Source organism: Dromiciops gliroides, chromosome 2 (assembly GCF_019393635.1).
Source record: "Dromiciops gliroides isolate mDroGli1 chromosome 2, mDroGli1.pri, whole genome shotgun sequence".
NCBI classification, from domain to species: domain Eukaryota; kingdom Metazoa; phylum Chordata; class Mammalia; order Microbiotheria; family Microbiotheriidae; genus Dromiciops; species Dromiciops gliroides.
In genome coordinates, this window is record NC_057862.1 from 483,444,603 (window position 1) to 483,460,176 (window position 15,574).

Genomic DNA, 15,574 nt, shown 5'->3' on the forward strand with positions numbered 1-15,574 from the left:
CCAGATGCAATGACGTTGCATATGTCTCCTTCACCCCTTATAGGGTTTCCCCTTGTTCCTGGCTTCAGGAAATCCTATTCTCTCTGCTCCCTGTTTTCTTCCTGGCCCAAACAAAAGGTCCTGCACTCTCTCTTACTGAATGTTGATTTTTCTGTTCTGAACTGTCTTAAGCATATTCTCTAGCCAGTTCTTAGGGCTGGCTCTAATTCCTATCCAAAGTCAGGCTTCCTCACCTATTGTTTATCAAACATCCAGGCTAGAAGTTCTGATAATAGCCATCATATTGTCCCTTGGTATGTGGTCTATCTCAAGGACCACAGACTTAAAGCTAGAAAGGACCTTAGAGGTCATCTGGTCCAGCACTATTGTTTCACACATGAGAAACCTGTGGCCGAGATAGTGTGACTTGTACAAGGTCATATAGGTTTTAAATTCTAGGATTTGAACCCTCTGATTTAAATCTCTTGACTGCTCTGTGCTCCTCTCTCTATTTTTTCATTCATGGTATTTTAGCTCTCTGACTATCCCAGGAAAATTAATTCTTATTCTGCTGTTCTGAAAACTGGCAGGCTTCCTTAGACCTACCAGGGAAGGTTCAATACTTGCAAAGTTGTTTTTCAGTCTTGCCTGACTTTCGTGACCCATTCGGGGTTTTCTTGGCAAATATACTGGAGTTGTTTGCAATTTCCTTTTCCAGATCGTTTTCCAGATGAGGAAACTGAGGCAAACAATGTTAAGTGACTTGTCCAGGGTCACACAGTAAGTATCTGAGGCCAAATTTAATTCCAGTCCCAGTTGCTCTATCCACTGTGCCACTTCACTTACAAGATAAGTTATTGTTTTTACTTTTCCTTTCTTTTCCTGACTTGACTGTGACTTTGCCTAGTTGTTGCCTCTCCCTTTCAATGATACCCATTGAGAACTGCAAGGAAGCTAGATAGAGATAGAGATAGAGATAGAGATGTATATATATGTATATGCACACAATACCCATATATATACACACATATGTGTGTATGTGTATATATGTATATATTTTAAAAAATGGATCCACCTACTTCCCAAAATGCAAATGAACTTACCTACTCAAATGTCTTCAGTGGGACTTTACAACATCACCAACTTACATTTTTAGTCATCCAATTGTAATACAGATTACTTTCACCACAGAGCCAATATGACAAACAAAATTCTTTGATGATTTATAGGTAAATCTGTGAGCTCTGGGCTCATAGGATTCTAGTGATCATGGTTTATAAAAGAGCCAATAATATTCTACAAAGTGAGGATTTTTCTTTAGTTTTGCTATTATTAGTGAGTCTCCTGGCAATTGGAATTATATTTTCCAGAGAGGCCTTGGCTTCACAAAATCATAGTTCCTGGAAGGGACCTTAGAGATGTCATCTATTCCACCCTCCCACCTAGTACAAGAATCCCCACTCTCTGGCAGGTAGGTCACCCAGTCTCTGCTTAAACACTTTTCTCTCACTCTCTTTTACTACTTTCCAAGGCATCCATTTTATTTTTCAACACCTCTAAATGTTAGAAATCTGACTGACCTCTGGGCAAGCTTGCCATCTAGCCCTTCCCCAGAATAAAGGGCCTAACCAACACAGGCATTTTGCCATTTGTCTTTTTTCCCTCCTCCCCTGACTTCTAGTTTTGCTGTTGCTTTTTACCACCCAGGGAACAATAATAAAATGAGTATTACCATTACTACTGGGAAGAGTGTGATAATCTATTCTCCTACTGCTTCATTTAGAATCCCTGTGACTACTTAAACCAAAGCTCCCTTCCTTGGCCACCACTCCCTAAATGGCTTGTATCCTGAAAACTTGAAGTTAGTGCTTGCTTCCCTTTTATATCTGTACTCTTTGTATCTAGCCAAGTGCCTGTCATGTAAAAAGTGCTTTAAAGTGCTTACTAAATGCTTGCTGTTTCATTATTGATTACTTCAGGGGTTATACATGACTGTGATTTTGCATCACTATTTCACCCTTGGCACTTGTAGTAGAATATTTGGCATCTAATGTTGGTGTCTCCATGGTCATTTGACTGGCCACTTTGAGATAGTAGTTTTGTATACTGGTGGTTAAGCTACAAATCTTCCAAAGATTCAACTTGGTCCCCAGACAGATCTCAAAAGTAGCTTGTTTCTTTTCTCTACAATTTGATTCTCCCTTGTTTTGTTGCTTGATTCAGTATCTTCTTGGACAGCACTTTTCTACAGCTTAAATCTCCATGAATAATAAGTGAATCATTTCATAATTAATAATCCTAGAAGCAGATTTTTTTCCCTAAGTTGATTGGAAAGTCTTTTTTCCCCCTCAGGTCATTCATTTGATTGACTCCATTCAGATCATAATATGGATTGAATCTTGAGAAAATCTTTTACATAAATAATCTTGGTGAATGCACTTTTCATAATTTCAAATGTTTCTCCTTGAAAGCAGGGACTTTATTCACTCATTCTCTCTCTGTTCCTCTCCATATCTGCGTAGTAGCCCACAGCCTGGCACCTAACAGGAGCTTGACAAATGCTTAATGAATGAATGAATTCTATATATGGTGGATCACACAGGGCATCACATACCTTAATTTAATTCCTAAATTTCATGTGAGAAACTATTTAACTCTATGAGCTTTGTAAAGAAACTGACAACAATGTCTGATGGCATATTAAAACGGTGTGAGACATGTAGTAGCAAGTTAAGACTTTTAGTAAACCTGTACCTGGCTTTACTTAGGAAGGGGGAAAAATCAGTCCTATTATTTGGGGTCACCCTTTCCTGAGACTATTGCAAGTCAGCAGAAACAGTAGAGTGAATAAACATGCAACTGTATAGGAACAGAGCAGTACAAATTCAACTCTAGCTATAACACCCAACATTTCTACTCGTGCATATTTACCTAGACAGTTTTAATCACTTAGATCACCAACAGATTAGCCGTAGAGCCCTCCTGCTTCAGGAAACTCCATTACATAACACCCTTTTGAAAGCATATTTCAATGCCCAATGGAAGATGGTTTCTGGATACATTGTCCAGGGTTGAGGTGCAATCGCCTCCTTTCCTTAGACCTTGCCTCTTTGAGTTTCACAGACGCACCCCAGTCTCATACTGGACGGCTGTAGCAGCGACTGGTGGCCAGGTCCTGTTAGTTTACCTAGTGTAAGCAGCAGTAGTCCCCCACCCCCTGAGGTCTGTGTCCGCCCCTCCCCCCCACCCCCGCCCCGAATTCTTTCCACCACGCATCCGGACCCGGCGCTGTGTCTCTGGATGTGAAAGTGTCTCAGTCGGGCTTCCAGGCCACTGCTGGGAAAGAGCAGACAGTCGTGGTGTTGGGGTCACCACCGCCAGGGTTTGGGACACCAGAACTCAACCTCTTTTGGTTTGCACACCCACGCGCCAGCATCTCCAAAGCTAGGGGGTGGCTCGGGACCCCTAAGGCAGAGCCTGAGTGAGCCTGGGGCAGACCTCAGTCTCAGTTCCCGGTGTTGCTTCCAGGAGAAGAAGAGAGGCGGGCTGGCTGCAAGCGCAGCGGGGCCGGCTTCGGGTGGAAAGGGGCGTGAGGGAGGAGGCGGCAAGTGAAGAGAGGCAGGAATAGGGTAGACTGGGAAGGGAGGGAGGAGGGGGTAGAGAGGGGAAGGCGAGGGGGCGTGGGGGGGGCAGCCAATGAGCGGCGCGCGGAGCCGGTGGGGGCGAGGTTTGTGGGATGAGGTAGGGATGGGGGAGGGCGAAGCCGGAGCGGCGGAGCTGCGAGAGCCATAAACAAGCGCCCGGAGGAGACGAAAAGGAGGGAGGCGAGCTGGGGCGCGCAGAGCGGACTAGGCGGCGCACACCGCGAACCTTCAGCCTGCGCCACCGCTCCCGCCCGGCTCCGGAGGCGGGGACCCGGGGATCCCGTTGCAGGGGGGACTGTTGCTACTGCTGCTGCCGCCGCCGCCGCCGCCTCTTCTTCTTCTGCTGCTGCTCTTGCTGGGGCCACTACTGCTCTCCGGACAGGAGGAGGAGCCGCCACCTCCGCCCAGCCGCGGGGCTGGAGCCCAGCGCGGCTGCCTCTGTCTCCGCCAGAAGTTTGGGTTGAACCGGAGCCGCCGAGAGGAAACTTTTTCCCCCTCTTTCTTTCTCTCTCTTCCTCTCTTTTTCTTTCTCCCTCCCTCCTGGGAGGAGGAGGAGGAGGGGAAGCTACCGCTGCGGCTGCAGGCGCCAACGCTAGTGGGATTGGGATCGTCGCGGGCCGAAGGGGGAGTTGGGGGGACTCGCCCCGGCTGGGGAATCGCGCGCCGGGGGAAAGCCGGAGGGGGCGGCGGCGGCCACCGTGGGCTCCGGCTGGGCGCCCGCCGGGGCGAGTGTGCCCGGAGGAGGAGGAGGGAAGGGCGCCCGCTCCACTCCCGGCCCGGCTGCGAGGAGGAAGCGGCGGCGTTAGAGGAGGATGTACTTGGTGGCGGGGGGTAGGGGGCTGGCCGGCTGCGGGCACCTCCTGGTCGCGCTGCTGGGGCCGCTGCTGCTGCTGCTGCTGCTGGCGCGCTCGGGCACCCGAGCACTAGTGTGCCTGCCCTGCGACGAGTCCAAGTGCGAAGAGCCCAAGAACTGTCCGGGCAGCATCGTGCAGGGGATCTGCGGCTGCTGTTATATGTGTGCCCGGCAGAGGAACGAGAGCTGTGGCGGCGTGTACGGACTACACGGAGCCTGCGACCGGGGGCTCCGCTGTGTCATCCGCCCCCCGCTCAATGGCGACTCCATCACCGAGTACGAAGTCGGCGTTTGCGAAGGTACTGTGAGCGCGCTCCCCTCCCACCTTTCCCTTTCCCCGTCCTCCGGCCCAGGCCCAGCTCCAGCCCTTGTACCCTCCATCCTTCCCACCCCAACCCCCCAACCTCGGCGCGCACTCACTCCGCTAAACAAAGTTTAGCCGAGACTTTATCCGGGGGAAGAAGGGGCCAGAGGAGGGAGGCGAGGCGGCCGCCGCCCCCTGGAGAGCCCCCGCCTTCTTTCTCTTCCTTGTCCCCTTTGCCAGCTGCAGTCGGGTTTTTTTTTGGGGGGGGGAGGGTAGTGTGGGGCGGTATTTCCCCCCCCTCCCTCCCAACACACCCTCCTGCCTCCTGTAGGGGTGTTGGTTGGGGTGTGTAGACTGTGTGTGTTGAGGAGGAAGGATATTCTCGCTTTTCTATACATTAAATAGCCTGGTCCTGTGCAGGGTGGTGCAGGCTCTGGTACCAGAGGCTGCTGCGCCTTCTTCGGGGGGCACTGCAGAGGCTGCCCGTGGGCTGCTCCATGGGGGGAAGTCCCGGCCTTGATCCCTACCTCCTTCTCTCCTTCCTTCCCCTCCTTCCTCCCCGGCCCTCCCTCCCGATACTGCAGTATGAAACAACGTTCAGAATACCGTACACGAGAGTCTCTTTTCTGTTGATGGAGCTCCCTCTCCTTGTGTGTGCCTCTCTTCCTCCCCTTTCCTCCTCCCTGCGCATATAAATCAATTTCAGCTCCCGAATATGTCAGCGCTGTGGAAGTTGCATACTGTAGTTACTCATTTATTTGCCTATTGAAAACGGTCAAAGGCTTTTCTTTCTCCTCGAGGAAAAGGAGTCCAAGGAGCCCGAATGGGGGAGCTGCTGATTGCTGGGGCCCCCTTATTTGCTATTGGTTTCAAGATCAGATAACTGCTGCCTTTTTGATCCTGGAGCTGGTTACTCTTTCTTTCTTTCTTTCTTTCTTTCTCCCCCCCACCCCTTTTTTTGACAGCATTGCTTGTTCTGTTCCTGTTTCAGCAACATTTTCTGTATTAGCGTCTCCCCCCCCCCCCAACCCACCCACACTCCATGTAGGTTTTGACTGACATAGGTAGCCCTCAACGAGAAGAGCAGTAGCTTTCTTCGTTTGGCGAGCTACTGTTGGTGGATGTCAGCCTAAATTCTGGCTTCCTTGTCTTTCCCTCCCAAGGTTGACCACACTGCCCAGGATGGGGAGGAGCGGGGGAGAGGAAAAGAGATAAAGTTAATTTTATTTGGCTATGCAGCACTACTTAGAGAAGTTCAAGTAGACGCCCGGGGAAAGAGGAATCCCTTTTGAGCTGTAGATGGTGATGCTATTTGGTACCGTTTTGATGAAAAAGTCGTAAAGTCAAATTCACTCCCTGCCAATTGAATACTGGGGGAAAGGTGGGGGAATGGAAATTAAGGGGAAGAGGGAAAATTGCCCTTCTTTCTGTCAGCTTCCTCCATTAGCTCACTTGAGAGGTGGTGAGGGAAGAATCATTTCAGTGGGTTTAAAAAAATTGGTTATAATTCCAGAGTTCCAGAATACCTTTCCTTTTCAGGCATGGTTTGTCAAATTTTAAGGCAAAAATGGTTATAGCAACAAATTTCAAGGCTCATTATATAGCTACATGTTACCTTGTCTTTGTTTTTTAAAGTCTGGACAATTCTGAAAAGTCAGAAGAATCTTCTGGTTTATAAGCTAGTAGCTGTAATGATAATGGGAAACTCTTTTTAAAGGAGGCCATGCTTCAGAATGGGTGAAGAACAAGGGAGAGGAGACAGGGTTGCCCCTTATGAAAGTGACTTAGTTCAGGTTGCTTTTATTTACTTTATGTGTACCACCTTGGAATGCAACATTTAGTATCAGTTTCTGACATGAGCCAAGTTTTTACTTCTCAGAAAAGGACAGATCTTCTGGAAAAATTTGTTGTTAGCTAGAATGTATATTTGACTTAATCCAATTTATCAATTTATCTACAGAGAAAATGCAAAGTTAGAACAGAACATTGTGCCTGCATAGGAAAATTGTTTTGATCTCAGAGAGGGATTTTTTGCTTTGGCATTAATTATTTACAGGTACTGGAGATCTAGTTCTAACTTAGTTTTGTTTCTTCTCACCAGAATCTGGTGAAGGAAAGGAAGAGCACAGTGAATCTTTACAGTAATCAAATGTTTTGGCCACATTTTTACCATGTCACAGTATGGAGTTCTTTTGGCAGTTGCTGGTGAGCATTTCATTCCTCTGAAGTGATGCAATTTCTACATAGCTTCATTTCCACTGGTAACACCCCATCCCATGCATTTGGTATTCTTATGGAAAATGCTTGGAAGAGTTGTTTGATATGATTAGATTTCAGTTATATTCTGTAGCAATGGATTTAATTCTAGCAGTTTTGTTTTCAGCAACTAAAGGTAGTTCTTCATAACCTTTCTTAGAATTGTAAAAGTAGAAAGACATTTGTGTTTTCAAATCCAAACTGAAAGTTTACAAAAACACAGATTCAAGTTATATATGATTTTAGTCAGGCTGTCAAGGATGATAGTAGCAGTTGATCAGACTGGTTTTAGAAACATCTTTAAGACTAGCCATATATTGTAAATTTCAACTGACTTCAGTGATTACCAGCCTTTTGATGAAAAAATGATAGAGAAGTACTATTGTTCTCCTTTGTGCAGAACTGAGAGAAAATCTTTAATGTGCTAACAGTTATCCAAAAGATACTTGCTTTTCCCTCTTCATTTCTGTTGTTTTGCAGGAAATTCCTCAGTGACAGGTGTTTCACACATTTTCCAGTTTTATTCAGATATTCACCAGGCAGAAACATAGTAATTATTGTAACCAACATCAACAGTATCCTATATATTTTGTTCATGTTAGTGTCTTTCTTTGCTGCAATTTTTGCACTGAAATGACCCCTACTGGTTGTATCTGTTAATGTAAACTCCTTTAAAATATATCTATTTTTTATTGTTATTGGCTTCACTGAGAAAACATTATAATATGGAAGTAACATCATTACTCTTCTACCTGTTTTAAAAGAACTGGTTATTTAAAGTATTATATGTATAACTTCATAATAATTTTAATTACTCTTTCTTATATGCTTTGTAAAGGTAATATCTTTTTAACCATACTCTAAAAATGAAGAAATAGATCATAAGTAACTTGTTCAGGGTCATATAAATTAAGGACAGAACAAGAAACATAACTGAGTTATAGTTTTATTCTTCTTACCGTAGATCTTAAAGATAAACTTTTTCTTGGATGATTAGTCCTATGGGTACCAAAGAATGAATAATTGAAAAACATTTTTCTTTAGAAGTAAAGGCAACATGTTTCTTTTTTTTTATCTATTAGAGATATATCTACCTTAAATATTTTCCAGGGTTTCACATCATGCTAAAAAATATCCAGAAATAAATTAATATGTATCTAGACATAGCTATACACATACCCATAGATAACATATACATATACACATACACATACACATACATATACATATATGCATGTATATATGTATATATATGCTCACACATGTGTATGTATACACTGAAGTACTTCATGGATCATTGATTTCACTACTATTGATTTCTTTTGCCAGTGATGTAGATAGCATGCCCTCTATGCCATAACAAGGTGACCAGCCTTCAGGTGATGAACTGCTGAACTAAACTAGGTTAATGCTCAGACAGGAGACAATAGTCTTTGTTATCTGTACTTGAAGCCTTTCTTGTACCCCTGACCAGTTCAGTTCATTAAGCATTTATTATGTGTAGAGTGTGATTCTAAGCTCTAGGTCACTCCACATTACAATGAAGCATCAAAGTAGGACTTTAGAAAAAGTATCAAGAACTTCCACATAAGTGTGTGTATTTATAAATGCATGCACACACATATGCAGTCATTTACACATCTTTTTTCTTTGAAGACTATGGGTCATACCTTTCCTTTTCTTGGCAAGCCACAACTCTGATATCCTGTAGTTCACGTGAGACATCTTTGAATGATCCTCCTTGAAGTATGTTGAATGTTTGCTACTTTCTTTAAGTTCATTCTAAAACCTCTATTCCAGATCTTAAGATAGAACAACATCTTTGTTCCAAGTTTTCCTATTTAACCTCTTAATATCCCAGGTTGCCAAGAGGCAGTGTTGCATAGTGGGCAGAGCTCCCAGCTTGAAGTTAGGAAGACTTTTCTAAATTTTGTCTCCGATGCATGAGGGCTGTGTGACTATAGATAGGATTCTTAACCATTCAATGCCTCCTACACATCTATAAGTTATCTACAAGATAAAATCACAGGTCTGGACAAAAACAAAACAAATATATGAAAATTGCTGCTGTTTCTTAAAAAGGCTGCCCTCCTAATGGGAAAATGTCTTTGAAACAAGAAAAGGAACTCCGTGCTCTGAGGCTAAGAGGATTGTTTGGGATCTGGGAAGCAGTCTGAGTTCTATACAAGTTGAATTTTCTGGAGAAGTTTTGAGAGGGCAATAAAGGATTTATTTCATAATAAAAATATATATTAAAGGGATTGGTGGGCTTACTGGATCCAACTTTTTCTTACTCTAGAGATAACAGAAATAAGGACATTATTACTGCTTTTGTCAGTGAAGGGGCAGGTAGTGATTGGAGCTAGAGTAGCTCAGAATATATGGTGCTTCTTCTCTGAATTTCCCACATAAGGGAATTAAAATAATTACAGCATCACCTTAGCAAAGAGACATGAAATGAGATGCTGCCATGACACTTTGTCCACTCTGTGCTCCTATAGTCTCTGAACTCATTGCTCTAATAAAACAAAAACAAAACACCAACCCACTACTGTAATCCTTTTTTTTGTCGGGGCAATGAGGGTTAAGTGACTTGCCCATGGTCACACAGCTATTAAGTGTCAAGTGTCTGAGACCAGATTTGAACTCAGATACTTCTGAATCTAGGGCCAGTGCTCTATCCACTGCAGCACCTAGCTGCCCTTCCCACTACTGTAATCTTAAAAAACTACTTTCTAGGCCTCAAAAGAGCACAGCTGCCCTATCCTTCCATAGTGATTAGGGGAGAGAATTCCAGGCCATGCATACCAACCAAAGCATCCTTCTCTTTACCTCAATCACCTTTGTAGTAACAAGTCTTATTTTGCTGAGAAAGTTGTTTGGACACCTTAATAATTGCTATTATGGTACTTTGATAGAAGAGAATTCAGAGACCAGGAAAACTCAATGACTGGGTTGTAGGAGGGTTCCTATACAAGACCATCTGTAAATCTCACAGTGTTTTGTAGACATTTTCATTAAGACTTTGTCCTCTAAGGAAGGCAGTAATTATTATGGTTTTCATTTACCGAGTGGAAAGGGATGTGTGGAAGTTGGTAAGCTTCTAGTAGAGTTAGGGAAATTGCACAGCTCCAAACTTTGTTTCCAACTAGTGTCTTTTATTCTCATCACTAAGATCTTTCAGTAAAGAAATCTCTGAGCTGCCACTGGAGAGTAACAAACAAAGATCTAATAAAATTATGTTAATGCAGTGTGGGAAGAGAAACAAATATAAGTAAATAAGGAAATAATTAGTTCTTCCAAAAGTAAATATTGACAAAACACCGGGGACTACTTGTAAAACATATACAAATCATCAGGACTGAATGACCTTCACTTGTGTATATTAATGTACAAAGGGACTAACAAGCTACTGAAACATCAATTCAGTATCTTGGAAAAGGCTTAAAACATTTTAGTAAAAATTAAACAAATTTCATATTTCCTGAAGGAGAAACTATTGCTCAATGCATTCACTTACTAAAGTAATTTAACAACCAAAACAATCGACCCATAAACACTTGGAAAGCAATGTAATTATAAATTGACAACTACATGGATTTATAAGGAAAACTGAAAAACCATAGACTCTATAAGCAGTGTGTCCAGTTGTAGCAGTTACTTAATAATATGGTATACAGTGCTCTCTCTTTATTTAATTTATTAAAATGTTGATGATCCAGGTGAATGAATGTACAGCTTGTGAATTAAGTGTATGGGAGTAATGGAATTCTGAAGCTATTGCAAAGAACAGACAAATTGTCGATCACCCCAAGATGATTATAATAGCATGGGGAGGAGAGCATGGAGAATGGGAAAATATCTGAAAGGAGTCTTTTGAAACTTCTAAACTCTCTGTTTCTATAATTCTTTGAATAAGGGTAGAAGAATTGAAATAGTGTGAATCATTCTTTAGAAAGCAATTGACAAGGTATTACAAATATCTGTGCAGGTATATCTGGACAATAAGTGTTTGTTGGCTGTACTTAAACTATAATACATATTCAGAACAGTCTCTATAAAGACCAAAGCTTCTCTAATGAGGTGGCAACATGTATTGTGAAAATTTTACCTTCAATTCATTTCTTTTTTTTTTTTTTACTGTTCATTCTTGTTTTTAATCAGATACAATTATAACAAAGCTAAGGGCAAAGAAAGACCCAATCTGAAATCCATTAATTTCTAGTAAGCATGTTCTCATGTTTATGTTCTGTGTCTGTTATCAAATTGTTGAAGGCCACCAACAAAAGCCAGTCAATTAACTTTTCTGGGCCTTGGTGGACCTGATTTTCAAAGTAGAAAATAAGAACAGAGTCTGCAAACTATAGGCCAATGAGCTTAAGTTTTATTCCTGGGAATATTCTAGAATGAATCATTAAAGAAATGATTGGTGAACATCTAGAAAAGAAAGTAGTGATTACAGCCAGCTAGCATGACTTCATCAAGGTCTTATCAGACTAACTTCATTTCTTTTTTTGACAGGATTTCAAAACTAGTGTATTAGAAGACTTCTGTGATAGTGTTTAGCTTTATTTTAATAAAGATTTTTATGAAGTATCTTATATAATTCTTGTGGAGAAGATGAAGACTTATGGATTATATGATTATACAATGAGACGGATTCAGAAATGATTAGGTGGCTGTAATCAAAGTGTAGTTGTTAATGGCTTGAATCCTAAGGGATTTATGCTTGGTGCTTTGCTTTTCAACATTTTTATAAATATAATATGGGCAAAGGCATAGATAGTCTAATCAAATTTACATATCACTCTAATATGGGAGGGATAACTAACACAATGGATATTATCCAGTATAATTATCTAGTCAGTATCCAAAGCCTTGAATGGTCATAGCATTGTGCTGAATCTTCCGTGGTGAAATTCACTAGGGATATATTTAAATTCAATAGGGACAAATATAAGGTCTTGCACTTGGGTATAAAAAAATCAACTTCAGAAGTGTAATATGGATAGATGGCAATTTCTGAAAAGGATTTGGGTGAGGGGGTAGCTTAGTGGACTGTATGCACACTGTGAGTCATTGTTGTGATGTGCCTGGCAAAAAAGCTAATGTCATCTTGGGCTGCATTAAGAGAAACATAGTTTCCAGAAAGAGGGAGACAAGCTACTTGGCACACTGGGTAGAATGCCAGGCTTGGAGTCAGAAAGGCTCATCTTCCTGAGTTCACATCTGGCTTCAGACACTTATTAGTTGTGTTACCCTAGACAAGTCACTTAACCCCATTTGCCTCAGTTCTTCATCTGTAAAATCAGCTGGGGAAGGAAATAACTAACCACTCCAGTATCTTTGCCAAGAAAACCTCAAATGGGGTCCTGAAGAGTTGGACACAATTGAAAAACAACTGAACAACAGCAAACTTTAGTCATCTGGGAACCACTGAAGGTTTTTAATAAGGAAGTACATTAATATAAGTCAATCAACTAGCATTTCTTCAGCACCTGCTATGTGTCAGGCACTGGTGATCTGGTCTGGTGATGGAAAGAAAAATTCAGTCTTTGCCCTCAACAAGCTTAGGTTATAATCGAGGGGACTAAATGTACATATATATGTATGTACACACAGAAGCACAAATATATGCACACACATACACTAAATGATACACAAACTAAGGTTGGGAAGGATCAGAGCTATGCAGTAGGAAAATTGCTTTGAAAGAAGCATGGTAGATGGATTAGAGAAGAGGGAGCCTGGAGGCAGACCTAGGTATAGAGGTTTAAGATGTTCTTATCTTCAAAGTACTTATACTCTCACTAAGAAGATAAGAAGTAAAAGTTAGCAATTTTTTAAAACCCACCAGTTCATGACAATAGTTGGTAGTCATGTCATGACAGTATGTATTTGCTGAAGAAATTGTTTGAAGAATCATTGTCATAGGAATTTTTTTTTTAAGTGAGGCAATTGGGGTTAAATGACTTGCCCAGGGTCACACAGCTAGTAAGTGTTAAGTGTCTAAGGCCTGATTTGAACTCAGGAACTCCTAACTCCAGGGCTGGTGCTCTATCCACTGCGCCACCTAGCTGCCCTTGTCATAGGAATTTAGAGGAGAGTTTCCCTTCAGGATAGGGTCATTTGGTGGTGGTTGCGGGGCGGGGCAGAGTGGAGGAGAATCCTGCCCATCTTTAAGAAATGTTTATGAAATGTAGATCAAACTATAGTTTTTACTGACAAATAAAAAAACACTTTCTATTATAAAATATGAACTGAAGCTTATAATTTCATGGCTTCCCCCCCCCTTTTTTTCCCTGAGTGGGAAAATACCTACTAGTACAATGGAATTGACTGTCATTGACATAATTCGCTCTTTTAACTTTATGGACTCTTCCACCTGGTAATCCTTTTTTTTTGGCTATTCCTCTAGCACTCAGGTACTTGGGAATACCTTGTTAGTAAGTTATGAACAGAAATAATTAAAGGTATTCTCAATATGGTATTTAACTGATGGAGTTATATTCTGGACCCCAAAGTAAAAAACTAACAAAAAAAGAAAAATAAACTCCCGCCCCTGCCCCCCAAAACCCCAAGCCTTTCTTAATGGGAAACAAGTTCCTATCCCATCAAAATAAATACAACTCCTTGGGTAGAATATGCTTCTAGAGAGCTAGCTGAGCATTCTTTTTAATGTTCAACAAGTTGGATAATTGACTTTTCAGCATAGACTTCTAGCCCCAAATTTATCACACCACAAGGAGAGTATCAGAATAAAACTTAAGTGGAGAAATTTGGAGTTATCAAGAATTAGGTCATTCTTTGCCATGTTACTGAGAAGGCCTATATTTAACTTTGTACCAGTGGGCTAATTTTTTATTTTGAGAATACTTACACTTCCTACAGCTTGCAACATTCCCTTTTATTTTCTTTTAGAATAATTTGCAGAGAGGAATTGTGTACATGACTTCTTGCTGTATGATAGCTAGTCTTGTGCTATTGTGATAGACCCCTTCTGTGTTTCTGTTGCCCTTTATATATTGCTAGATAGGTCATTCTAATCAAACAGGTCTGTGGCAATAGTGACCAACAGGGGACCTGGTCCCATCTGTCATTCAGCTCCAACCTTGAATCTTCACAGCCAGTAACATTGAAGCTAGTTATCACACACTTTGAAAAACAAAACAAAACCAGAGCAAAGATTCAGCCTGTTCTTGCTTTGTCACTTTCCCCCTTCTTTTTCTGTCTTCCTCTTCCTTTTTCCCCAATCCCCTTCCATTCTCACATTCTTAGTCAAGCATATACCCTTTAAAAGGTTTTTCTTCCCTTTTCCCATATGCACCATGTATGCAAACTATAAGTCCTGAAACAAAACTGATGCTTAAGGATGACAACCAAGTAACATAGTAGATTAAGTGCTAAACTTTGGAATCAAGAAGAACTGAGTTCAAATTCTTCCTCATATACTTATTAGCTCTGTGATCCATGGCAAGTCATTTAACCTCTCTTTGCTTCACTTTCCTCATCTATAAAATCGGAATAATAAAAGCACCTACTGCAAAGGGTCAAATGAGAATACACACACACACACCACATACATATACATACATGTATGTATATGTACATACATATACATATATGTATATGTACATACATATACATATATGTATGTACTTTAAAAATATAAATGTTAGCTGTTTTTATTAATAACAAAAAATCTGAAGTTATATCAGGGTTGAAAAACAGAGAATGCTGTTCAAACAAGGCCATAATTAAAAATACCTCGATAGACTCTTTAGTGTCAAACATAAAATAACAATGATGATGGCTACAAACTATAGAGGAAAGAGTGCTAGACTTTGTGTCACTTAACCTGGGCATAAAAAAGACTAAATTTCATCATCCATAAAATGAGAATAATAAGAACAAAGGATTTATAGTTAAAAGTGTGCTCTTAGAGATCAACCCCTTCATTTTACAAATGTGGAAAATGAGGCCCATAGAGCATGTGACTCATACAAAGTCTCATAGGAAATAAACAGAACTAGGATTCAAATTCAGTTCTTCTAACTCTAAATCCTGTGTAGTGAAAGGCATACCATTACTTCACCTAATAATGCTTACTTGTACTACCTGCTTCTCATATTGGTTGTGGCAAAATGCTTTGTAAATCCCAGAGAGTCACATGAATATAGGTTATTATTATTATTATTATTATGACCAACTTCCTGGAAAATGCATGTATGTTTTATTAGATTATATATGTATGTTATAAATACACACATATTTATTAAATATATTGTTTAAAAATTTTATAACACTCCTTGAAATAAATGGAGATATTTTAGAATGTTTAAAACAAGGCTTAGGGTTCACTGCAGTAAGGAAACAGAAGCAGGCAATATCGAATAAAATTATCATACATTTAGGAATGAGACTGGGTGAATTAGCCAGTTAGCTGGCCAATTAGCTTTCCTTTAGTTTTCAGTACTGTCATATAAGTTTACTGAAGATATAAGTTGTACTTCTTCTTATAAATCTATATACCTCATA

General features: G+C 41.0%; 1 protein-coding gene across 1 annotated transcript in view; it reads left to right on the top strand.

Moving 5' to 3' along the window:
• Positions 1–4,321: 4,321 nt before the first annotated feature.
• Positions 4,322–15,574, top strand: part of CRIM1 (cysteine rich transmembrane BMP regulator 1) — a 258,248-nt gene continuing 246,995 nt past the window's right edge. Inside the window, 1 exon segment of the mRNA XM_043988449.1 lies at positions 4,322–4,775. Within this exon segment, the coding sequence (XP_043844384.1) occupies positions 4,436–4,775 (340 nt within the window). The 5' untranslated portion in view covers positions 4,322–4,435.